At 31.3% G+C, this 26,679-nt stretch overlaps 1 protein-coding gene across 1 annotated transcript; it reads left to right on the plus strand.

Annotated features, from left to right (window-relative positions):
* The first annotated feature begins 1,267 nt into the window (after positions 1-1,267).
* On the plus strand, positions 1,268-11,362 carry LOC104889494 (B3 domain-containing protein Os03g0212300). Its single transcript, XM_048640599.2, has 4 exons — positions 1,268-1,522; positions 9,013-9,385; positions 10,016-10,137; positions 10,746-11,362. The coding sequence occupies exons 1-4, from the start codon at positions 1,268-1,270 to the stop codon at positions 11,013-11,015; spliced, it is 1,020 nt and encodes a 339-aa protein (XP_048496556.1). The 3' UTR covers positions 11,016-11,362.
* The last annotated feature ends 15,317 nt before the right edge of the window (positions 11,363-26,679 follow it).

A 26,679-nucleotide genomic window follows, 5' to 3' on the forward strand; every position in this document is an offset into this window, starting at 1 on the left:
GATATTGCATTGTTAATATTTGTAATTGTACTATATCTCTCTCCTGTTAAATTCTGACGCATGAGTAAAAAAAATCTGACACACACATTAGAAATCGCAAAGTTATTTTTTTTTTTGCTTTTTTTCCGGTCAAAAATGCAACCTTTTGACTAAGCTCCAACAGGTTAAAGACACCCGTCTCTTACTTTCAGTACTTGTGTGTTGTGTCTACTGAGAATCTGAGATGTGTCTCGACTCTTGTCCAAGTCCTTTTTCTTTTTAAAATTGTGACAATCATTTTTCAAACATTTTAACATTGTAGTAGTATATACAACCAACCATTAATACAATCTTAAGTGATCAAAGTCACTCTAGTTTCTAAGTATATCACAAATTATTAAAAGAGACCGTTTAATTTTAATATAAAATTAGACTTATTCACCAAATGAATTAAACTGGTCACTGAATAAAATCAAACTACCAAGTAAGTGTTGGCCAGTGGTGATGGGGACTGGTTTTGGTAGGACGGACCCGTATTCGAATCCCCACAACACCCTTGGGAGAGGAATAGAACCTAACCATTCCGAACTTGGCCTCGATCCGGATGTATCCCGAAGGGTGAATCGAGTGCAAACACACAAAAAAAAAATCAAACTAGTTACTATTGGACTAAATCTATTTTTACACGGAAAAGAAACCGTGTGGCTGGCGCATGACAGGCAAACAAACGCGTGATATCATCTAAAAAAAAGGATGCAGCGTCTGTTTTTCTTTTCATCTTCCTTCTTCACGCTTCCCTCATCTTATTGCTTTCTCTCTCAAAACCCTAAACCTCAATACGAATTTCTGCCATTATCAATGTCGAAACCAGCATCAACAATTCACAGACAATCTTCACAAACCAATTCACAGCATCTGGTTCTTCCATAGTCTTTAATGGAGCTTTAACAATGGCGTCGGGTATGATTTCACTCCCCTTCCAACGACAAGATTCTTTGGTCCGCCATGAATCGTGCTTGCCTTACTGTCGCCGCCATTAATGGAGCTTTGAACTTCAGTGATAGTTGTTGTCTGTTTGTTTGTGAGGTTGAGTTATATGTATCATCAATTGAAGCTTTTCCATTCAATTTATATCAATGATTAGATTATAATTTAGAGATCAATATTTAATATAGATAAATTTTATTAAAAATGCATTGCTGTGAAATAATTGATACGGAAAATGCTAATTTAAGTTTTTATTTATTTATAAAGTGGAAGAGATAGAGAAAATGGTGTTGTGGTGGTGATGGGGAGGGCGTGGTGGTCTGTGTCTGGTATTGTTAAGAGATCTTGTTCATCAGTGGTGAATTTAAGGGAGATTGCTATGACATTTACATATGACGTGATATGTAGAGCATCCTTCGGAAAAAAACATAGTGGTGATCATGGAGGAGTTAATTTTGAGAAGCTTTTGGAGGAAGCCATGAAGTTGCTTGGGAAATTTAGCGTGGGAGACTACATACCTTATTACCTTGGCTTAGTTGGATTGATCGAGTCAACGGTTTGGAAGGTCGATTGGAGAAAGTTGCAACAAGGATGGATGTATTTTGGAGACAAAAAAAAAATATATATCCATAATTTCAGTAAAAGTAACCCTTTATAATTACAAAAGTAATCTTTTATAATTACAAAAAGTAACTCTTTGTTTAGTAAAGTAACCTCTTATAATTACAAAAGGTAATCCTTTATAATTAACAAAAGCAATCCTTACAAAAACTAACCATATTTGCAGTAAGAAGTAACTCCTCAACATTACAAAAAGGTAACCTTTGTATTTGAAAAAGTAACTCTTAATTTTAATAAAAGTAACCCCTGTTACAAAAAGTAACCCCTTGCATAAGAATAAAGTAACCCCGAGTTTCAGTAAAAGTAACCCATATTTATCGTAGAAGTAACCCCTTATAATTACAAAACGTAACCATATTTTTAGTAAACCCCTCCAAAAACTGAAGTAGCCCTTGCATACAGTAAAAGTAACCGCTTATAATTACAAAAAATAACCTCTATTTATTGAGGAAGTAACCTCTTATAATTAAAAAGTAACCCCTAATTTCAATAAAAGTAACCCCTTATAATTACAAAAGTAGCACCTACTTTTAGTAGGAGTAACTCCTTAACATTACAAAAAGTAACCCCTAATTATAGTAAAAGTAACCCCTAGTTATAGTAAAAGTAATCCCCTTACAGTTACAAAAGTAACTTATACTTTCAGTAAAAGTAACCCTTATTTATAGTAAAAGCAGGGGCGGATCTAGGGGGTGGCCTATCCAGGCCTCGGCCCACCCCATGATCCATGATAATTATAAGTAACCTATCTGGGATTGTAATGCAAATTGGTATGGTGGAGCATATGATTTTTAAAGAAATTAATCAATAAGTTCGGCCCACCCTATATAGAAATCCTAGATCCGCCACTGAGTAAAAGTAACCCTTATAAGGTACAAACTAGTACAAAAGTAATCCCTTAGCATTATAAAAAGTAATCCCTAGTGTCAGTAAAATAACCCCTTAGTATTCGATAAAGTAATCTCTAATTCACTAAAAGTAACACTTTGGCATTGAAAAGCAACGCGTTTTACTTTTTATGAATAAATAAGATTACTTTATATATATAATGGGGATACTTTTTATGAACTAATTAATGGACTACTTGTACATTTATTATGGTTACTTTTTATAAATATTTCAAGCTATTATATAATAATTGGGTTTACTTTTGGAATTTTTTCCTTAGATAATGCAAAAGTGGGTTTTAATTCCCAAAATATGCCCAAAAAAATTACAATTCCCTGCGTACCGTCCACGTAGGACGGCACGCGAGAAAATTATTATTTTTTTGTTTTAACCCACGAAAACCGCTACTCAAAGTAGCGGTTTAATTTTAAAATAAACCGCTACTCTGAGTAGCGGTTTATAAATATAAACCGCTACTCCGAGTAGCGGTTTATAAATATAAACCGCTACTCCGAGTAGCGGTTTATAAATATAAACCGCTACTCCGAGTAGCGGTTTATAAATATAAACTGCTACTCCGAGTAGCGGTTTACCCTGGGCAAAATATGTAAGCAGATAGCAGTTTTCATAATAAACCGCTACTCGGAGTAGCGGTTTACAAAAAAAAAAAAAAAAAAAAAAAAAAAAAAAAAATTATTTTTTATTTTTTTATTTTATAAACCGCTACTCCGAGTAGCGGTTTTACCTAAGTTGAAAAAAAAAAAATTCTCGGCACTTGTAAACCGCTACTGCAAGTAGCGGTTTTACTAAAAAAAAAAATTCTCGCGTGCCGTCCTACGTGGACGGTACGCAGGGAATTTTAGTTTTTTTGGGCATATTTTGGGAATTAAAACCCAATTTTGCATTATCCAAGGAAAAAATTCTTACTTTTGTGAACATATGATGTCACTCGAACAAATAAATAAGGTTACTCATATATTTAATTAAGGTTACTTTTATTAACTAATGAGGTTACTTTTATAATATAATGGGTCATTTGAAAATATATATGAGGGTTACTTGTAATAAGAGGAGAGAGAAAATGAGGCAAAAAATAGGAAAAATGAGAGACATTAAAGAGAAAAAAGAAAAAGAAAAAAGAAAGAGTTTACAAAAAAATGAGAGAAGGGGGCGCGTGCTTGAGAGAAGGGGAGGGGAATTAATGGTAAAATTCTAGAGGAAATAAGAGGAGAGAGAAAATAGAAAAAAAAATAGGGGAAATAAGAGGAGAGAGAAAATGAGGCAAAAAAAAGGACAAAATGAGAGAAGAGAAAAAAAAGAAAAAAAAAAAAGAGTTTTTAAAAAAAAAAATGAGAGAAAAAGGGAAAGGGCGTGACAACACGAGAGAAGGGGAGGGGTTAGTCAGAGGAAGGGGGGTGGGCACACCATTAGTTGAAGGTGTGGCCCGCCTCATATAAAAATTTGTGATTGACTTATGATTTATTTCCTCCTTGTTTTGTGTTAATCAACTCAAAACAACCTTTTTTTTTCCATTCTTATCAAATCATCCCAAAATCAAAACTTCTCCCTAGTCCTCTTAATTTAGGTTAGGAAAAACTTCTACCAATTCGTCCGCTTCTAAGCTAGTTTCGAGTTTAACAATTGTTTCAAAGATAAGATTCGTTCATTCTAGAAATTAGAGTTCAAAATTTAGGGTTTTTTTTTAATTTTTTGATTTATCTTTCCAACAATTCTTTAATTGATCTCCTATTAATCCTAAAATTGTTTTTAATTGTTTTTCCCTTTGATAATAAAAAGAGATATGTCTTCTTCCTCTAAGACTGAAGTAGAAAGCAAAATATGCGATTGTGGAATTCCTTGCAAGAGAAAGGGACTAAGTATTTTTTTTTTATTGGTACAAGCCACAAAGATAGTACAAAGTACCAAGAAAGGGAGGAAGATTCGAACTTGTGAGGCTGTGACCTATCATTCACATCACCTCAATCTTAACTACTAGGTCAAGACGTCCTTGGTGAGAAAGGGACTAAGTTAATGATAATATAAAGCAATGAAGGAGTTTAGGAAGGGAGAAGATGAATACATCTTCTTCATGTACTTTAAAGTTGGTTTTCAATGAAGTGGGATGAATATGAGTGAAGAAAAACAATGGAAAGATAAATTGAGGGCAATCAAGGGTTTAGAAAGATAAATAGATAATTAGGTCAGTTAGTGGGCATCATAAAACAATTATCTGGATGAAATTTATCATGTGGTAGTGATTTATTAGGTTTTGATAGTTAAAAAGTAGCTTATTTCATGTCACTTTTTCCATATAAATACTACTTTATAAGAGGTTAAATTTCATGTCACGAGTTTCCTCCTTATAAACTTCCAATTTTAGTTTGTGTAGTGGAAAACATCAGTTTAGTGAAACTAATTCTCAATTAATATTATTAAAATTTGAATATTTGACTCTTTTTATTTATTTTTTAAAAAAGGATGAAGATAATGACCTTGTCCAGACTACAACTCTTTGTGTTTTTTGGTTTGACATTTCCTAACTTTAATGATCTAAGGTAAAGTCTTACCGAAGAACCAAGTACTGCTTCATATTCAACTCTTTTACCTAATATCGCATTTCAAAATTTCATGTAAAATTATTACATTATTCCACATTAAGAAAAACAATTTTAATACTTAAAGAGAAAAATAGCGTAAAAAGTAAAACCTATATTTACTTTCATAAAATGAGAAATTATTGTCTCCAACTCTAATCTTCAACTATGATTGATCAACTTTTTTGTAGATCATAACTTTCAATTAGTTTGGAATAATTTTTACTTAGGAATATCTTCCTAAAATAATTTCAAATCAAAAATGACCTCCTGTCTCCTGAACCTGTTTAAAATACCATTAACACGTTTTTTTATTGAAAAGAAAATTTAGATTATCTATTACCATCAAAAGCACATGAAGGAATTACTTTTAATTTTTCCTAAAAACAAATCTTAAGATGATCATAAAATCGTGTCACATGGCCCTCCAGTCGTTTTAATTAACTAAAATCAGAGTTCAAGTATTTAATAAATACGGGCGGTAAATAGCGATTGAGTTTTAATATTGCACAGTGGAGTACAGGAGTAGTATACTTTGCAGTCTCAGGCTTTACTTTGTCAGGACAAAAGTATACTTTTTTTTTTTTGGTGAACCCATCCGGTTTCCGAAATCCATTTTTGGATCCGACTAATCCGGATTCGAGCCGGGTCAGGCCCCAATTGGGGGGAAAGCTCTCCCAACATACACCGCTGCGTTCCCAGGGCTCGAACCCGAGACCTCTGGTTAAGCTAGAACAACTCCCTTACCAGTTGATCTAAGCATGTGTTGGTGACAAAAGTATACTTACTACTTGTACCAAATGCTGCATATATGTACTAAAGATAACAGAAAATATACCAAATGAATGTCAACTTATAAATGGTGGTTTCTGTGCATGGGAAGAAAGAATTCCAAAAACAGCATGGAGTGTTTGAGTGGGTAATATGTATTATAAATGCACGGATATAACATTTATTATGCTCATAAATCAACTACCTTACTTCAGTTACTTGTTTAATGTTTCATTATTATTTTTAGGAAAAATTGTTAGAAATTACCTATTAAAGACACTTTTTTAAAAAAAATTACCTTATATCATGTTTATTTTACAAAACTACCTTATAAGTGGAAAAACTTTAAAAAGCACTACCAAATTCATAATTTACTAACTATGGTTAACTACTCTATCCAATTATCCCTCTAATATAAGATTATGAAAATACCCCCTAAATTCAGTACGTTACAATATGATATCATCACTTTCTTGATCACTTGATGCTCTATCTCTCAAATATACATGTGGCAAGTACAAGCACACCTTCTCTTCCTCAAAAGTCAATCCCAAAAACAAACCAGCAGTAAAAGTGTCTAGTAGAGTAAGCTTTGCACCATCATCAAACCATATTCTTCATCATCATCAACGACATCAATTCATGACCAAAAACCCAATTTGTATCTGCTTTTGTTACTCATAAAATTAATTGGTGAAGCAAAAGGTTGGGAGAAGAAATTACGCAAACGATTTAAGGGTATTCAATAGTTAAACGCTACTGTGAGGGAAATTAACAAAGAGGGGTTGGGGTAAATTAAGGGGGTATTTTAGTAATATTATATTAGAGTGATATTTGGAGGAAATAGTTAACCATGATTAGTAAATTCTGAAATTGGTAGTGCTTTTTAAAGTTTTTTCACTTATAAGGTAGTTTTGTAAAATAAACATGATATAAGGTAGTTTTTTTAAAAAAAGTGTCTTTAATAGGTAGTTTCTAACAATTTTTCCTTATTTTTACAAGACTACAACTCTTTCCCTCTACTAGTCTACCTTCATACTTGAGAAATATATCACATTTGGAAGATATATCTTCAACTTAGGAAGAAGATGACAAGTAATTCAACATTTTCATCTCCAACAAAAAAGGGACCATCTTTCTTCAAAGTAATGGACGTCCCTTCAACCAAAAACCACATGCTAGTAAGTTGTTCTTTCTTCAGTTTATGCATACCTATTGATGATTGTACTAGTTCCGAGATATCTACCATTCTTGTAAACCATAAGGTTAGAGCTCTCTTCGTATGGAGGGTCTCTTAACCTTCTTTTTCCTTACATTTATAAAAAAAATCGTGCAAATTATATTGTTGATTAGCTATTTTGTATATTGAGTTTTTTTTAGAGAGAAAAAAGAGAAAGAAGTGGGAATGTAAGAGCTACATTTTTTAAAATTTTTGAAGCCCATGTGCTAATTATAAATTTGGGTTCTAAAGATATTATGCATAGATTTTAAAATTATAAATTATGTATTTCTACAAAAAATATCATTGTTAAACTATATTTGACAAAATAAAGCAATGACTAAAAAGCATTTGATTTAAGACTGTTGGATCCTTTAAAAAGCAGAGCCATTTATTGTGGGTTGCTTTGCACGCCCTATTAGACGGGAACCTATTGATACTAAGCTATTACGTCGCTCAAACAAGCTTATTAGAAGATTAGTATAGTTAGTTACAAGGTTGTTAGCCTATTGTAATAGAAGTAGTACTTTGACTTAGGCTAAACTGAGTTCGTTGTAGCTTGGGCTGAAATAATCAACTTAAGTGAGGTGAGTATTCCAAGATCCCCCCATCAAACTAGTATGATTTCCAGTAAATCATTCTTAGATTGAATATAAACTGGTAAATACATGTGAGTGATGTGACTGTGGACGGGTGCTGTGAGCAAATTGGAGTACTAATTTAAGGATGATTTTGTGTTGGTGCTAATCTTAAAACATATGTGCAATGATATGATGCTTGTATCTCAAAGAAACTAGAAAAGATTGCTTGTATATGCTCCTCATTAGTAAACCCAAAAATGTAATGATGCCATGTTGCGCGCAGATGGTAGAAAGACTAGAAACTGTGTGCAGGAATTGACAGAATTTTGGGTTTGGGACGAAGAAAGAAATCAGGAGTATATGTTTAGAGCAAAAAGAAACATTGGAAGCTAACAAGTAGGTGTAGAATCAAACATTTGGAACCTATTCCAATGATGTCTTGGCCTACTCATTAAAATTGAGGTACTGTGAATGATAGGCCACAGGTTCGAGTTCCCCCTTCTTTGTACTTTGCACTGCCTTCGTGGCTCATATGGATAAAAAAAAACATTTGGAACCTAACAGAGTAAGCTTAGCACCAAAATTTGGAACCTAACGAAGTTGGCTACTTGGCTTAGCACGAAATTTGGGTACCTAAAGAAGTATGCTAATTAGCACGAAAGGATCTTGAATATCAGAGAAAATGATCACACAAATGGATCACATAGCTTCAGAAATATCAGGATATTCAGACGATGAAGTTTTGAACAGAATCAGAACACGAATGTGATCAATCAGAACAATAGATTTGATCACGATTCACAAAGAACAAGTGAAGAATCTTTATAAAGAATTCATCAGATTAGTAAGAAGGAACAAACAGAAGTAAACAATTATTGTGCAGAAGGCCTATGATGAACAAATTCACAACAATTCAGGAAGAAGAAATGAGTGATAAAAGTATTATATTTTATATTCTATCATACAGGAATATAGAAAACCACAAACTCAGTCTAACATCCAATTATCAGAAGGAATTTCTAGGAACCAAGTAGAGCTGCAGAAACTCTGAGACGTTTAGCATGCCTGCACAGTGACAGTTACTAGCCTAATATATATACCGAAAGCAGATTGATATCGCGAGTCACAAATAAGTTCAACAGAAAATCTCCAGGACCCATGTCAATCCCAATGTAAATCATCATACACATAACACATACAGTTGATCAAATAGAAAGTTAATCGAACTAGCACCTTGCAATCAACTACTAATTAACTCTTAATACACATTTCTTACAACCTTGCTTGTAACTAATTCTTATCTTCTATGACAGAACTGTATAATCCAACATGCTATTTTCTGATTGGTGTATTTGCTGTTTATTTGATGCAGAGACTACCTAAAAACTATGTTAAGTCATATTATAAAGAGCAGTTCGCAAAAGATAATGTACAACTTAGAGTAATTGGTGATTGTCGAAATTGGAGAGTAGAGTTGCTTAAGGAAAGTGGAAAAGTCTGGTTAAGCAAAGGTTGGGAGAATTTTGTTAAGACTTATTCTCTTAAGTATGGATATCTCCTCTTGTTTAGCTATGATGAGAAGGATTCTGAATTCCATGTCAGAATTTTCGACACAACTTGTTCTGAAGTTGACTATGATTTCGTATTTAATCATCATACCAACAAGGATAAAGAAGTGATTGAATTATCTTCGCAAGATGAATACATGAGTACAGATGAGGTTATTGATGATGATATATCTTCAGGTATCTTGTGTCTTTTCATTTCTTTAAATTGCTACCTTTATCAGAGAAATAACTAATTTTTATGATGCATACAATTCAGAGAATTTATCCTTACAAGTCACACATAATCACAATACTTTTTTGCCCTCCTTCATGTTATATTCTTGTTTATAAGTCAATTCATTCATCACCTTGAAAGTATATATTAGACAATACTTCATGTCATTACCATATACCTCAAGCAGAAGTATCAATCCATGGTGACTTCAAGTCTTAAATTCGTTATGATTTCGAGTTTAATTAATTCGAACATTAGCATAGTTTATACATAATAACTAATAAGGGACAATGTAAGAAAAATTTTAGTACCATCTTGTAGCAATATTAGTTCACAACTTATATGATAAGGTGATAACTGATAATGGTTGTATCTACAATAACATGGAGCATATCTTGAAATCTAGTTGAATTTATTCATATTAAAATCGTGGATTCCTTATTTCTTACAATAACCTACACTCATGAATATGCATGTTACAAATACAATCATGGATTATGTGAATACATAAAACCATACAAATCACAAAACTCATGTTACTATGAATTCTTTTTTTTTTCCTTCTCACACATGTATATATATATATATTGAAGAGGATGATGTAGCTATGGATGGAAATACAAGTTCCATCCCATGTCATGCTCATGGCTTCCAATCTCCAAATCCTCATTTCAAAGTTTGCATCGGGTGTTGGAGTTCTACTTCACGAGGACTGGTAAGTAAAACCAATAATTTACCTTCCCAAGTCCTAATAATACTCATACTTCCTCTGTCTTTTTAGTTAAGTTGTATCGTCTTGACTTCTGAAGTTGTTCACAATTTCACGTTGGCTTTGTTTTATTATTCATACGTAAGAGAAAACATTTTCGTATGAGATCTTTTAGATTAGTAGATTAGTGGAGATATATGGTCAAAGGCCAAAGTTGTGCATTAATAAATGTGCCACGGCTTTTGTGTAATTTTTTTTTAAAAAAAGGTGATAATATTAAATATTAGGGCTCGTTCGTTATCGTTTTTTGTTTTCAGTTTTCAGTTTTTTTTTTTTGAAAACTAAAAACCAAAAACTGGAAACCAGAAAGAGTGGTTTTCACTTTTTAGTTGTCAGTTTTCAAAATCATCACGTACCCAATAAATTTGATTACTTTTTTATTTATTATAGGACATACAATATATGAATTTGAAAATAAAAAAACCAAAAAACAGAAAACCACAGTAATACCAAACGAGCCCTTAGTTTTATGTTTTCCTTTAAGAAAATGTTACGAATTAAAGGGTATAGATTCTTATTAGACTTATTATTGTTGTTTCCCACAATTGGTGCAGACGATTCCTCTTGACTATGCTAAGGTGCATTTAAAGGATAAGCACAAGAAGGCGATAATCTTGAAAGGACCAAATAACAAGAAGAGGTGCTACAAGTTAAAATTATATGTGTATTTGGAAAATTGTTACAAGGTCAAGGCACAAATCTATGGAACTGCCTGGCGAAAGTTTGTGCTGGATAATGAACTGAAGATTAAAGATGATTGTGTTTTTGAGTTGATCCACCCGAAGAGTAACACGTACAAGGTTATTATCTTTCGTGCTCCATAGCTGGTGAAATACTTTCTCCATCTCAACGTTGTAGTGACGCTAAAAAGTAAAAACTAGTTCTTGTCCCCGATAATATTTCGAGTCATTACATGTAATATCTCCCTGCCTTTGAACATCAATTTAGATGTTGTGACTTTATAAAAGCAACCGTTTCTATTATTAGAGTACTGCTTACTTTATAATTCACTTAGTGCACATCATCACTACTTATATTTTATTCTTAAACACTAGTTTATAGAGAGAACCTCTAAGAATGAACTCTGAAAAAGTAGATTTCAGTTGCTAAGTTGAGTTACAGGAGATTATAGCTTCCATGTAATTTGCCCAAAAACAAGTCATGTCCTTAATATTACCTAACCATTATATATATATATATATATATATATCTATTATATAAGGGAAGGGGTGAGCAATGGTGTCCTCTTTTGAAATGCCTATTTTACCCCCCTTCCCATTCTAAATTACAATTCACTTACAACTCAAAAGGAGCTTCAAACAAAAATACCAAAAATATAATTATAACAATCACTCACAAGTCAACTAAAATCATAAAATTGCATAATTTACGTTATGCAAATCACTAAAATGAGTAAACTTTATAAAAATCTTAAAAATTCACTTACAAACTACAACCTATGAAAAAATTGACTTGAAATCAAAGTGTCCACTTTCTTTACAATTTATGAAGTACTGTACTTAATTCAAAAAATCAACTAAAAAATTATAATATTAAAAATCATAAATAAATTCAATAAAATTTCTATTTTGTTCATAGAATTTAACTTTGAAAAGTAAAAAAAAAAAAACAAAAAGAATGGTGAGAGAATTTATGATAGAAAGTAAACAAATCAAATTTTACAACTAAAAACAATTATATTTTGTATGTCTAATGTTCAAATTTTGACTCTTATACCAAAGAAAATCGAGTTTTTGTTTCAAAAAAAAATTCAAGCACGCATCGCGTGCAAACAATTCTAGTATATATATATATATATGGGCAAGATCACATGAGAATGCTCATTTCTCATGTAAGTATACATTATCATATGAACTCAGCTCTCTCTCTCTCTCTCTCTCTTCTCTCTCTCTCTCTCTCTCTCTCTATATATATATATATATATATATATATATATATATATATATACTTACATGATAGAAACAAAAATGGGGGCATTTTAGAAACGTAGGTTGGCAACATATTTTTCATTTGTTGATTTCTAGCAATGAATAAAAAAAAATTTGTTGCTTGTCACCAACGTATTGTCTTTTTCAATAAATGATAGAAACAAAGTTTTGATTTGTTTCTATTGGAGACCAATTGTCTCACTATTTGTTGTTAGATGGCATCAAATTTTCAATTTGTTACCATTTTATTGCAACGAATATTTGCATTGTTGACACTGAAAACAAGTCAATTTACTACTTGTTGCTAGCAGGCATCATATTTTTGATTTGTTCCTTTTTGGAAACAAATATTGGCAACAAATATTCAATTCGTTGCCATTAGAAACAAGTAATTTTGATTATTTGTTGTTAGAATAGGAACAACCCTTTTATTATTTTTTAGAATTATAAATTAATAGATCCTCGAATCATTTTTAGCAATAACTCTGACAACTAATTAGTAACGTGTTTCTTTTTGCAACAAGTAGTCTTTTTAGTTGTTGCGAAATTGGCATTCAATTTTTTGTTTGTTGCTTTTGTAAACAAGTTATTTTAATTTGTTGCTGAACTATATGAATATATTGTATTATCGAAAGTTTGAAAAATTAAATAAAATTGTTGGATTTGTATTTAGCAACAACATATAGCAATTCATATTTTATTTGTTTACACTGGAAACAAGTCACTTTATTATATGTTTCTAGATAACATCAAATTTTCTATTAGTTGCTTTTTAGAAACAAAAACAAATTATAGTTTGTTGCCATTGTTCCTATTCTTTTCAACTTATTTTCACTTATTTAAATAAGTACAATTTAGTTCACATGAGTTCTCGAAAAAAAAATGTTCACCAAGTACACATACAAGATTAATAATTTATTATAAATTTTAATTAATAAGGCTTTGTTTTGTTTACCTTAATTTTTAAAAACCAAATACGACAAGTTCATATTAGTTTAAATAATTTTTAATAAGTTCAAGTAAATTAGTTCTAATAAGTCATCATAGCACGTAAGAAATTTAATGTCAATAAAATTTAATAATTTCATATAAGTTCTAATTATGGTTAACTGAGTTCAGATAAATAACGATATACTAAGATAATAAGTTCATTCAATAAGGCTAAGCTAAAATGACAGGTCCTTATTAATTAAATTCAAATAATTTCACTAAGTGAAGATCAAGTGATCATAGAATTAATGCACCATTATGATTTTATATTAGAAACTTCTCTAAAAGTACAACTACTTATCCTAATTTCACGTGTATTTATTTTTCAAGTGGAAAATGACATGACCTACATAAATTATAATAAAAATCTTTTGTAAGATACTATTATAGTTCAAGGTTCAGAGGACATGACTCTTTCTTACAAATCAAGCAATCTTAACTAATGAAATCCATATATTCCAAACATGGAATTGCAAACGATATTATTATTGGTAAAATTTGAAATCATATATCTTTCGAATTCATTATAAGTTAGCGAGAGATGAAATTTGTTTTAGGTATATTTCAACTTGCGTATTCCTTATTAGTTACATGAAATCTATTTTCTCTCAAAATAATTTTAGTGATTGCAAACTGGTTATCACTATAATGATTAAAATAATATTTCTAAAGGTGAAGAGAACATGGTTTTAATAAGGTTGACAAAGCAAATTGAGGCAAAAAAGATTGTATTTTACTTTTAAAATTTTAATTCACTCCTACATAAATAACCTTAAGTAATACATTAACGTAACACTTTTTAAGATATATATATATATATATATATATATTATATATATATATATAATATATTATATTATAATATATATAATATAATATATAATATATATAGGGGCAAGATCACATGAGAATGCTTCTTACATGAGAAATGAGAATGAATCTCAACCACACGATTGAATTAGAGTTACAACACTTGTTCATTAGAGTTATACTCCCCCTAAAAAATTTTAAGCCCAAATTTTTTTTTTTGAGTTTTTTTCTATCTCTAATATTCTTTTTTTTTGGAGTTATATCACTTTTTCATTATAGTTACATCACTTATTCATAAGAGTTATAGGGTGTTAAATTCATTCGCATTTCTCATGTAAGTATGCATTCTCATATGAACTCACTTCTACATATATATATATATATATATATATATATATATATATATATAAAATACTTTTTCATGTTGTCCATTTGTAACATTTAACGTAACACTTTTATAAAATGTAACATTTTATAGTAACACTTCTAGAATTAGAACACTATTAACTTTATAATAGGTAACACTTCTAAAATAGTAACACTATGATTTTTGAAATGAGAGACACTTTTACAATACTAATACTAAAAACTTCAAAATAGGTAACACTTTAAAGTTTTCAAAAAAATTAAGTAATTAGCTTTTAAACATTTGTTGTAGGTTAATAAAAGTTAAAAAGAGTACTACTAATTTAAACATCATTTACGATTAGCGGCTGGGCACAATTGTTTGCCTTCATAAAAAATTGGAGGACAAGATTGAAAGGAGCCTTCCCATGCCCTTTCCCTTACCTTACTTTTCCAATTTCAATTTCTTTAATTTCTATTAATGCCCTATAAGATAGACACCGACCCTTTTCAATTTCACCCGCACTAATTCTTCTCTATGCTACACCGATTGATCTGGGTTCTAAGGACGAGGTTGGCGCACTGAAGCGGAGAAACACTACTACAATTTTGGGCAAAAATTACAGCTTTAAATTAACACTTATTATATCAACTGTTATGTAAAGTCAAAAATATTTTAGTGGAAGAAATGTCATCCTAATTAATATATCTCATTTAACACTTTTTTTTTTTAATATGTATGTTATTAGTATGTATGTGATGTTTCCCCTCAAAAACAAAATTTGTACGTGATGTTTTATTGAATAAAAATAAAAAAAAAATTCTAGGCGTGCTTGTTATGCGTGGATGTAGGAATTAGTTTAGATTTGTCTATCAATCCAATGTATCCAATTTATCCCACTTCTTCCCCTTAAAAAATACAATTAAAAAAAAAACTCTCTTTCTAATTATCAACATCACTTCTTCTTTACTCGGCATCAAGAACACCATTATAAGCAACAATTTACATGTAAATTAAAAAAATTAGAAATTGCATAGTATAGGTTTTGATCCCATGACCTTAAGTTCATATACTAAAGTTTTAACCACTAGACCATGTTGTATTTAGTGTTATCATTATAAAGTATAATATTAATAAATGAAATATTTTCTTACCCAAGACATAGCCCGGGCCTAATAACTAGTTACATAAAAAAAAGTTATTTTGGTGGCTTTGATATTCAAATTATATTATTTTAATCAATATTTTAGTTTCCTGGATTGGTAAAGCAAACACTGCATTTAATTTTCATTTCTTTAAGGCATTTTTTTTCCTAATTAATTTCTCTTTTTGTTTTTCCTAATACCAAGCAACAAGCCACAATATGCGCAAGATACATACCACGTCGGTAGTTCGCGCACAGTAGTTGAAAGCTTTCAAATCCCTCAACTCTCTCAACTGATCTTCAAGTATTCATCACGTTCGTCAACTCCATCCCATTTTTGTCAATTGCTTGCGAAAAAGGCTCGGATTCTCGCGAATTCAACTGGTAATTCTTCTCCCTTAAATATATGCATTGGTTCTTGTTCATGGCATAGCAAATTCATGAATATTTTGATGGAAAATTATTAGGTTTTTATTGATCAACTCCCTCCACTTCTCATCCTTCTTCTTTTGCTTGAAGTATCAATTATATTGATAAAAATTGCATCTTGGATTTGAGTGGGAATGCTAACTCATTTGCATTTTTATTCTTGTTATGTTTCGTATTTTATCTCCTTTATGTTTAGTATTTCATTTTAGTGGTCATACAATTTACATTAGTTTTCACTTTGGTGCCCTCAGATTTATGGTGGATTCTAATACTCTGATAACCTACAATCAACTTCTTTACAAGGTAGCCAAATTCAACACCATATTCTCATCCCTCAAGTTGGTTTCTCGCTTACTAGTAAGTCCACTTTTTTCTCTCTTTTGTATTGAATTTTTGATTTTAATTAATGGGTATTCATTATAATCATACTTTGACTACTATATGATCATTTTTGAGTTAAAAATTTGATCTTTATTTTTGTGTTTAGTTATGTTTTGGTATGTTTAAGAAGGTTAGTTAACATTCTTGTACTTTAATTTATCTATGTAAATATAGCTTTGGTAGTGATATAACACTTTAATTTATCTGTTAAAGAAAAAAATTTGTTGGTTTTGATAAGATAAACATATATGAGTAGTGAATTTTCACTTTCATTATCATTTGAACTATTGAAGTTTGATAGTACTTAGGTTTCACTTTTAACAAATGATTCGTTAGTTTTAATAAGATGACATATTTTGAGCAGTGTGTTTGCTATGGAATATAAGATATATATCTATGTAGACATATCATACATAACATATTATATAGCTTACATGATAACATATAGTTGAACAGGTTAGTAAAAATAATATGTTATATAGCATTTATATAAGTGCACTGAGTTACATAGATGCATAGACAGTGGCGTATCCAGGAATTATAACATGTGGGTTCAATTACTTGAATGTTAGACGATTAAATTATTTCGTATGACGCAAAAAAAAAAAATCAAAGTTTCAGAGATGCAAATCTCATTATTAGTGAACAACTATTTGAGGAAATTATAAATAGTTTCTCTAATAAACATTATTAACGTACAACTTAACTTTATTTAAGTCTTTGTTTAAAAATAAAATGAAGAATACAGTTGACATAAGGTAGAAAAAAAGGTTCACCAGGTAGAAAAAATAGGAGGGGAGAAGAGGATCAAGTTCAAACTACAATAGATGAAAAAAGAAGAGAAGAAATGAAATTTATCAAAAGAGAATGACAAAAATCAATTTAAAACATTAAAAAACTGATAAGAATAGAAAGGAACCGTAAATTACAAAGTGCAGAATTGAACTCGTGTACTGCAATGACAACCACATCTCTAAGTTCAAAGATTACCTAGCTAGTTGTAGATAATAAGCTAGGTATAACATATAACCCAGCATATTATGCACAATAATTTTTATGTTTATAAAAAAAGATTATTCTAAATTACCAAAAAATATTTTATTAATTGTATAAAATTTATTTGTTGGGTCTTCTAGCTCCATCTTCTTTATCAATTCAGATCTTTGTTGTTGTAAAACTTTTTTTTGTTTGGGAAGTATAATGGTCGTGCTGCACCACCGAGGGTCCCTAAATTTGGTTTCTTTGGTAACAAAGTGTTGTATGCATATTGAGGTTTCTTTACGCAGATTATGAACGATAATTGTAAAGTGGCTTTTTAAATATAAATTGTTCATATCTAAGTTTTATCAAAGGTAATATGATTTTTGACTCAGAATTCTGACCCAAGTAGCCAATAGTTAGATAGTGCTAGTGAGAATTTTCCTTAATTTTATCTTTGAAGGAAAATATTTATATGTTGGAAAAGTCAATAGTTAGATAGTACTAGTGAGAATTTCCCTTAATTTTATCTTCTTTAAATTAAATGATATACATAACATTCATAAATTAAGTATCTTTATATCGTCGTAATATAAATAAAAAGTAACTTATTTTGTCCTAAGACCTAAAGGTAGATATGATTGGAGACAGTGGGGTATATTCTAAATGAAAAAGTAGATATGATAGAAAATAACGGGGTATATTTATGTCGTTTTAGTAGTGGTAAGAAGATGTATTATATTAAGAGAAGAATCAATCTAAAAATTAAAGTATAATAAATAAGTATTAGTGTAAGATACATGACAAAGAATAGTGCAAATAGTATTAATATATAATGGATGAAAGTATATATTTTGGTGTAAAATCATGTCTTCTATATTGGAGGTTGGGTTATATAGCATATATATAAGCTAATTGTAAGATATGTTACTGTATCTATTTTTTGTTTAGTTTTTTACTTTTTATGGTTTATGTTTATTAGTTAATTTATTCTAAAAGTAGTAAATGAAAATTATCGTTGTTGAGTGAATTTGCAGTATCATGAGGGTAGGGGTGAATCGAGATTGGATGTATGAAAGGTTAGAGGGGAACTTCCTTAGCCCAACTTTTGCTAACAAGGTTGATGAATTCATTACATATGCTACCACCCAAGATAATGTTGTGATAGATAGGATGATGAAATGTCCATGTGCTAAGTGTCAAAATATTCCATATGAAGATATAGAGACCGTTGAGGTGCATCTCTATAGGTTTGGTTTTACGCCTAATTATTATCGATGGCTTTTTCACGGGGAAAATAGTGTCTCCACTTCCACTGAGTGTACATCTAACCCTTATAGAAGCATGGTATTAGATGCCTTTGGACAAGAAGGTGATTCAGAGGACATTGAAGAAGAACCACTTCCTAGTCACAAAAAGTTTTTTGACATGTTGAAGGCAGCGGAGGAGCCATTACATGATGGTTGCAAGTTGTCTTTGTTATCCGCTGCTGCACGAATGGCTAACATCAAGTGTGAGTATAATATTCCTCGTAGAGCAATAGATTGTTTGGACCGCTGACAAGAGTTCGAAAATTCAAGCAATATCACATTAATGGATTTCACTTTCATACGTTTGAGTATGGAAAGAATAAGTCAACTATGAAATATGGTATTTGTGTGAAAAGTTCCCAAGGAAAAGATTTTTATGGCATTCTGCAAGAAGTGATAGAATTGACTTATGTTGGAGCAAGAAAGCGTTACTACAACAGTGTTGTTTAAGTGTGATTGGTTTGATATTGGACATGGTACTAGGATACATGAAAAGTACAATCTTGTTGAGGTAAATCATTTAATGAGATATCCAAAGTATGACCCATTTGTACTAGCACATCAAACTGAGCAAGTTTATTATGCTCCTTGTCCAAGTAGTAGTAATGAAGGAAATCAATGGTGGTGTGTTTTTAACATCAAGTCAAGGGGAACTATTGATGCACCTGAGCCTACGACATTCCAAGTACATGAAAATGAAAATCCTCCATTGCTATCTGAGTTTCAAGGAAATGATCAAGAATATCTAGTGAGTGAGGAAGAAGCTCAAGTGCTTTCCTCTCATGAATATGAGGAAGTGGAAGATGAACAAGAAGAGGAGGAAGAGGACCCAGAAGAGGAGGAATAGGACCAAGAAGAGGAGGAAGAAGATGATGATGATGAGTTAGAGGATGATGACGAGTTAGAGGAAGATGATGAGGATAAAGAAGAAGAAGAAAATAGTTTATTTTAGATTTGACATGTTATTTTTATTAGGAACTATTTAAATAAATATTGTGTGATTCTTTATTTCAAGTTTGACTATTAGTTAACTGTTTAAATCCAAAGCCTATGTTATATAGCCTTCTACATCTTTAGTTAGAAACTTATTGTTGTTATAGTGCCTTTTTTACCTTTCCTTTTATGATTTTTGATGTGCAGGCTGATTGAGAGAATGGTTAGAAGCCGAGGTGGACTCAATGGGAGAATTATCATTAGGCCTCGAACCACTAATCCTTCTCAGCCAATCTCACAATCATCTCAAGATGAAAACCCTGATTTTGCCTTGGAAGTCCATAATAGCTCTCAGAATGGAGAACAATCCATCACTAGTAGAATAAATGCTATTTGCTGCGGTGGTATTGTTGCGGTTTTACCTGTACGCAGCAATATAACACGCAAAAAAAATAAAAAAATAAAAAATGACAATATTGCTGCGGTTCCCGCCAAAAACCGCAGCAATATTGTCCAACGGATTAATTTTGAACAAAATGTGGGGCCTAAGCCAGCTAATATTGCTGCGGTTTCCACGTAGGACCGCAGCAATATATTAAAAAAACATGTTTTTTAATATATTGCTGCGGTCCTACGTGGAAACCGCAACAATATAAACGCTTAATAAATATATAAAGGTGTCGCGCGCCCCTCCCTTTATATGTTACAAATGAAAACCCTAAATCTAACCATCACACGCCTCCCTTCTTCTCCCCCCTCCCTCTCACTCCTACTCCTTCCTCTCTCATTTTAGCAGTACATTCTCTCTCCTTCACCCTTCGGCCTTCAGTCCTTCACCCTCCTGCGTTCTCTCTCCTTCACCCTTTACCCTTCACCCTCCTGCATTCTCTCTCCTCTTTCTTCGCCGAAAATACACGGTCTATGTCAAGATTCTTCGCCGGAAATACACCACGACAATCGTCGCTCGCGAAGCCGGCTGTAGCTCACCGCTCGCGAAGCCGGCTGTCGTTCACCGCTCCCGAAGCCGGTTTGGTGGTTCGAAGTGGTTCGAAGTTTGGTCCTCTTTCTCTGGTTCGAAGTTGTGGTTCGAAGTTGTGGTTCGAACTTCGAAGTGCTTTTGCTTCCTCTGTCGTCCTCTTTCTCTCTTTCGATCCCTCTAATTTCTCTCTTTTTTTCGTTTTTTCTGTCGTCCTCTTTCTCTCTTTCTATGTCGCCAGATCTGATTTTTTTTTTGTAACCTTTAATTTTATGTAAATTTCTGTTACAGCCGGCAGATCTGAAGTGGTTGGGATGGAGTGGTTCGAAGTGTGAAATTATGATAATGTTATTATGTACAATTTTTCTGTTTTTTCGAGTTTGAGTTTGGTAAACGTTTGTTATTATCTGCATTATTTTGGTTGTAAGTGTTTTTTTTAATTTTGCTTTTTAATCTATTGTATTATTTATGTAACTAGTTCTTTTTATCGTTATATATTAATAAGATATATATGTCATTTTATTTTCAATTCATTTGCGAATTTTGTGAATAATGGATTGGTTTGTTGCCTGAAATGCAATTTTATTTTCAATTCATTTATTATGTACAAATGTGATTGCAAAATGCAAAAAAAAAAAAAATTTTTTTTTTTTGGTAACTAGGACCTATTGCTGCGGTTTTGGGCCAAAACTGAAGCAATAATTTGACATATTGCTGCGGTTTTGGCTCAAAACCGCAGCAATACTCTCTGTTAAATAGCTAATACATAATAATATTGCTGCGGTTTGATCTATAAAACCGCAGCAATATTTGTCGATATTGCTGCGGTTTAAAACCGCAGCAATATAATTAATACCTATTGCTGCGCCCTTAATTGCTGCGCGCCCAAAAACGCAGCAATAGGGCACTTTTTAACCGCAGCAAATAACATTTATTCTACTAGTGCATTGAGCATAACTCTAATCATCATAAGGAGGGCAGGGATGCCGATCTAGATGTAGACACTAGTTAAAATGAAGAGGAAGCTGAATTCCCATATGAAACGGGTAATCCCGAGGCTACTCAAATTTTGCACAAAACTGAGGGACTATGGTGAGTACTTGTAAATGATCTTATTTATTATATCTATTTTATTTGTCGGTTCTAAGTGTTTCTGAAACAGGTTCCACTCTCGTGAAGTTGTTGATGCAGTTGTTCAAACTTCATATATGACTTATTTTGTGGGACCATGGAACAATTGGTCCAATGTTCCCAAACATGCAAAGGGAGTATGGTGGAAAGCCTTCAAGGTGACTTTTATTTTGATACTTAATAATTTTTTCTATAATTATTATTTCACGCCCATAAGTTTTTTGTTCTTCCTCTTAAACTTTCACTAATAATTTGTCTTTTCATGCTCAATCAAAGACTAAGTTCTCCTGGAATCCTTCAATGGCAAAGATGGTAAAGAAAGAATGGCAACAGAAGTATTCTAGGCGACTAACAGGAGTAGTGTGTAAGATGTTTAAAGTAAAAAGCTATCGTGCAAAATGGTGTCACCCAAGCATTAAGAAACGAATTGCAGCTATTAGAGCAACTGATGTCTTCAAAAAGAAGCCTACCCAATACTCTCTCAATAGAAAGAAGCCTGGACAAAAAATTCCTATTCACTGTCAAGGATCTAAATCAACTGGGCAAATTAGGATTGAACTGGTTTGTCTTCTATCACTTTACTCCCTTGAATTTATTGTGTTTAGAAAATTGTTGTTTTAAGTAAATTAAGTAGCTTAGCTCAATTGTTTATAGATTATTGAGTTAAGTATATAATAAGGCCCTCAACTTTGCCATACATTATCGTTAAGGACGTGAACTTTCAAAAGTTATTATTAAGGACTCGAAAAGTAACTTCCGTTATTTTTTGTTTATTTAGTTTGTGTTTAAATACAAATAAGAAAATAAAAACAAGTAAAAATCAATTTCTCTCCTTCCAACAAAAAGATCGATAAGTACAATTATTATTTCATGGCTTCCGAACACATTATTTTATTTTTAGACTAGCTTAAATTTAATGTTTTCTTGTGATATTCAATTAATAGTATTCTCCATACCATTATCATAATATTTATTTAATATACCATTATCATAATTGAAATATTTTTTTAATAGACTATTAACATAACGAGATAATTAAGTTTGCTACCATTGTTTAAGGAGGGAAAAGATATACTTTTTATTTACTTGTTTTATCTTCTCTATTGCATTAAGTATCATCATATGTTGTAGTAATTAGACTTGTTAGTTGCACAATGTTGGGATCCACTGCATTGAATTTTTTGAACCAATGACCACTCTACTTTACCTTTGGCTTCACCATATGTTTGTTCCAAGGGGGTTGTAGTGGAACTACAAAAAAGCCCATAGTTCCATAAGAGTTAACTTACTAGAAATATGAAACTTGAATTGCTATTTCAATTGCTATAATTATTCTTGACTTAGAGTTTCCACTTGCACTAAATAAGTTTGGCAAACTAGAGCACTATCCAACACGAATATAGTCACTACAGGAATATGGGCATGTTTATCCTCAATAATCTATATATGCACATCTTTTTCCTATATTTTTTTTTTGGGGAGGGATATTACACATTGGATATTCCTTTATTTATTTGTTATCTAGTAGAAGAATAAGTTCAATTTGTATGGAAGAAAAAATACTACTTCTATATTTGAAGATAAGTATAAAAAATTGCAGAATTTGGAGACATTTTTGCAGATTTTTGTATATCGTGATAAAAAATACTAATATATTTTTATATGATTTCTGGACTTGATTAGGAGAAAGAATTGAAGCGTGTGCCTACTGCAGCTGAGTTATATAGAAAATGTCATGTTAATAAGAATAAAGAGTTTGTGGACGAGACATCACAAAAAGTTTGGGTGAGTACCTAATTTAGTAAGATAATGTATATTGTTTTTAGAACATAAGAGCGTTAAGCCTTATTTATATATCTTAACCCTTTGACAAGATGAGTTTCAAAAAAATAAATATGCTAACTTAGAGGATGAGAATCCTAAAACAGATGAAGAGTTACTTTTGGAAGCTTTAGGTGGATGGAAAAATGGAAGGGTATATGGTCTTGGCAGTGCCGTTGACAACTACTATGTGAAACCACATAATGAGCCAAGTTCACGAAAGGAGCGAAATGAGCTAGTGACTAACTTGCAAAATTATGTTGAAGAACTCACTTCCAAAATTTAGAGCAAACAACGGAGCTTGAAGAGACAAAGGCAAAGCTCGAAGAAACAACAAAAAAGCTGAATGAAACAACAAATGCTATGAAGACTATAGAAGATGAAGTTCTTTTCCTAACTCAAAATGCAGTTTTTCGTTGAGCCTTGGATCATCTCCATTTTCATCTTTTAACTATAATTATTAGAAATTACATTGTTTTGATGTTTGGTTATTTTGTAAACTCTATTTTTAGGCTATGAATCGACTTTTGATTAAAGTTTTCATTATTTGTTATGATTGTTGTACTAGAAGTTTTACTTTTAGTTTTAGATTTTTGTTTGCGAATCGAAAATTGACCAAAAAAAGGTAGATTAAATTTAAAAAGAAACAATGATTTTCAAAATTCGTTGCTAAATATGGCAACAAAAAAAGTATTTGTTGCAAATTTTAGTAGTGGACGTAGGAACTAAAATACATAATTTGTTGCCACTTTTTGCAACCGAAGTATATAATTTGTTACCAATATTAGAACAAAATAAATATTTTGTTGCCATTTTCAGTAAACATGTTGCTTATTGTAAGCAACTATTGTGGATATTTTGTTGCTATTGTTAGCAACTACTGTGAATAATTTGTTGCTATTTCCAATAGCCATACTAATACGTTGTTGCTATTATAGCAACCATTGTAAATAATCTGTTCTTAATTTTAGAAACCAAATTTATAATTCGTTGCCACTTTCAGCAACAACCATCGATCATTTGTTGTTAGAGTTGGCAACAGATGCCCACAACATATCAACGAATATAGCTACCATATTAGCATTGATGCAAGATAGCAACGAAATTATTTTGAATTTAGTAGCTAAACTCATATGGAAACAAGCCTTTTAGAAACTATGATTTTTTGTTTCTAATTTGTTGCTAAATCTAGTTAGCAACGAATTTTCTGCAAATAGCAACGGATTTTGACTGTTGCTAAAATGGCCCCATTTTTGTAGTGATGCCAAACAAATAACGTGACCCTAGGAATAACCGCAACATCCCAAATTTTCTTTCATAAACCTAAAGCACTCGACACAGACTTCTCCGTCATGTGCCAATCATCCTCTACTAAAGTTCTATACGCTGACCTGACCAAGTAAATGTCATCCTTCTCCAAGTCCCAACACAATCTATTTTCTGAAAATCTATTGCTAAGAGGAATACTCACAATGCAATCAATCTCGAAAGGTAGAAACAACTGAGAACAGAGATCCTTATTCCAATCCTTTCTGATTGGATCTATCAAAGCACCCACTTCTAACTCAACATTCACTCCCTAAGGATAGGACTTTGCGAGTTTGAGTTCCCAAGATTCATGGATCGGACCACACTTTAATATTTTCTCCGTTCCCAATTCTCCATCTTAATCCCTAAGCACCCATTTAGCCTCCCAAAGTCCCTCCATGTATAGCTAGGGCTAGAGCTCAACTCATCATCCATAGGGGAAAAATCCTTGTATATAGGTTTAAATCAATTTTCCTTTCCAAAAAGAAGGGGAAAATACATTTTCCTCCCTCCTCCCTAACAACCTTTTACTCTCCTCTTATCCATCATCTCCCTCCCCTTTTCATTTTTCCTTTTTCCATAACTTTCTTTTTACGTTGAATCAAATAAAGGAAAATCAGCTTGGCAATTGAAATTTCCACTGTAAAATATTTTACATGAAAAATCATTTTACATTGAAATATTTTACATCCAACTAATAAACCAAACAAAGCTAAGACATTTCTTAAAACTTCAAGGATATAAGGTAAAGTCTTGCCAAATGACCAAAATATGCTTTGAATTCAACTCTTTTTACTTAATCGCATATTACAAAATCATAAAACATGTAAGATTATTACATTATTACACACTATGAATAACAATTTTAATAATTAACAGAAAAAAATAGACTAACAAGTAAAATCTAGATTTACTTTCATAGGAAGAAATTATCGTCACCAATTCCAAATTTCAAATATGATTGTGCTTTTAAGGGCCATAACTTTCGATAAGTCTGAATTCTGAAACGATTTTCACTTGGGGGTATCTCCCAAAAAAATTTCAAACCAAAAAATGACCTGATAAACCGATTTAAAATGTCACTTAACATGTTTTTATTGGCCCTTAGATTTTTTTATTTACTGAAAAGATCATTTAGATATACACAACGTAAAGAGAATATGGATTACTTTTAAATTTTCTTAAAAAACAAATCTTAGGGTCATAAAATTGTGTCCCAAGCCCGTCAATCGTTTTAGTTCATTAAGGGACTGTTTTTTCGGCATAAAACAGCTTAACCGAATTGGTTGTAACTGAACTTAACTGATTGCAACTGAACAGAACTGTACTAAAATGAATTAAATTATAACTAATAATAGTGATAATATATTATAATATTATTTAATTAATAATGATTTATTAATAATAATAAGTTATTAAATAAAATAATAATTAACCGATTATGAAAACTAGTTAATGTTCGATAGTACTTTTATTTTGCCTAGTAATTCAACTATCAAAACGTGTATTTTTTTTTCATTTCAACAATGACAAATATTATTGTTGTTATATTTAATAGTATTATTGGTGGCACTTATTAAAAAGTTTGTACTTTGAACAATGACAAATATTATTGCAATGTGTACTTCTTAGGCTTAAATTATCATTTCAATATAAATAGTCGAATCATGTAGAAAAAAAAGTATTAGCAAAATAATAATTAGTAATATTAAAATATTAATAATAATAATAATATAATTATTATTATTAAAACCAATAGTAATAGGAGTAATAATAACAATAATAATAGTAACAGGAATAGTAGTAATAATAATGATGATAATAATAAAAATTTTCATTGTTTTATACTTTTATTATTAGAGAATTAAAAGACTGAACTGAGCTGAATTGATTGCAACTAAACTGAACTGAACTGATCGCAACTGAATTGAAGTGAAAATAAGCTTTTGGCCGTCATCTAAAAATTTCGAAGGAATTTTAAC

Source organism: Beta vulgaris, chromosome 3 (assembly GCF_026745355.1).
Source record: "Beta vulgaris subsp. vulgaris cultivar EL10 chromosome 3, EL10.2, whole genome shotgun sequence".
Classification (NCBI taxonomy): domain Eukaryota; kingdom Viridiplantae; phylum Streptophyta; class Magnoliopsida; order Caryophyllales; family Amaranthaceae; genus Beta; species Beta vulgaris.

Coding starts and splice junctions, on each gene's coding strand:
- LOC104889494 (XM_048640599.2), top strand. CDS start 1,268: ATGGGGAGGGCGTGGTGGTCTGTGTCTGGTATTGTTAAGAGATCTTGT. Junction 9,386..10,015: donor TGATGATGATATATCTTCAG/GTATCTTGTGTC, acceptor TATATATTGAAG/AGGATGATGTAGCTATGGAT. Junction 10,138..10,745: donor GTTCTACTTCACGAGGACTG/GTAAGTAAAACC, acceptor CAATTGGTGCAG/ACGATTCCTCTTGACTATGC.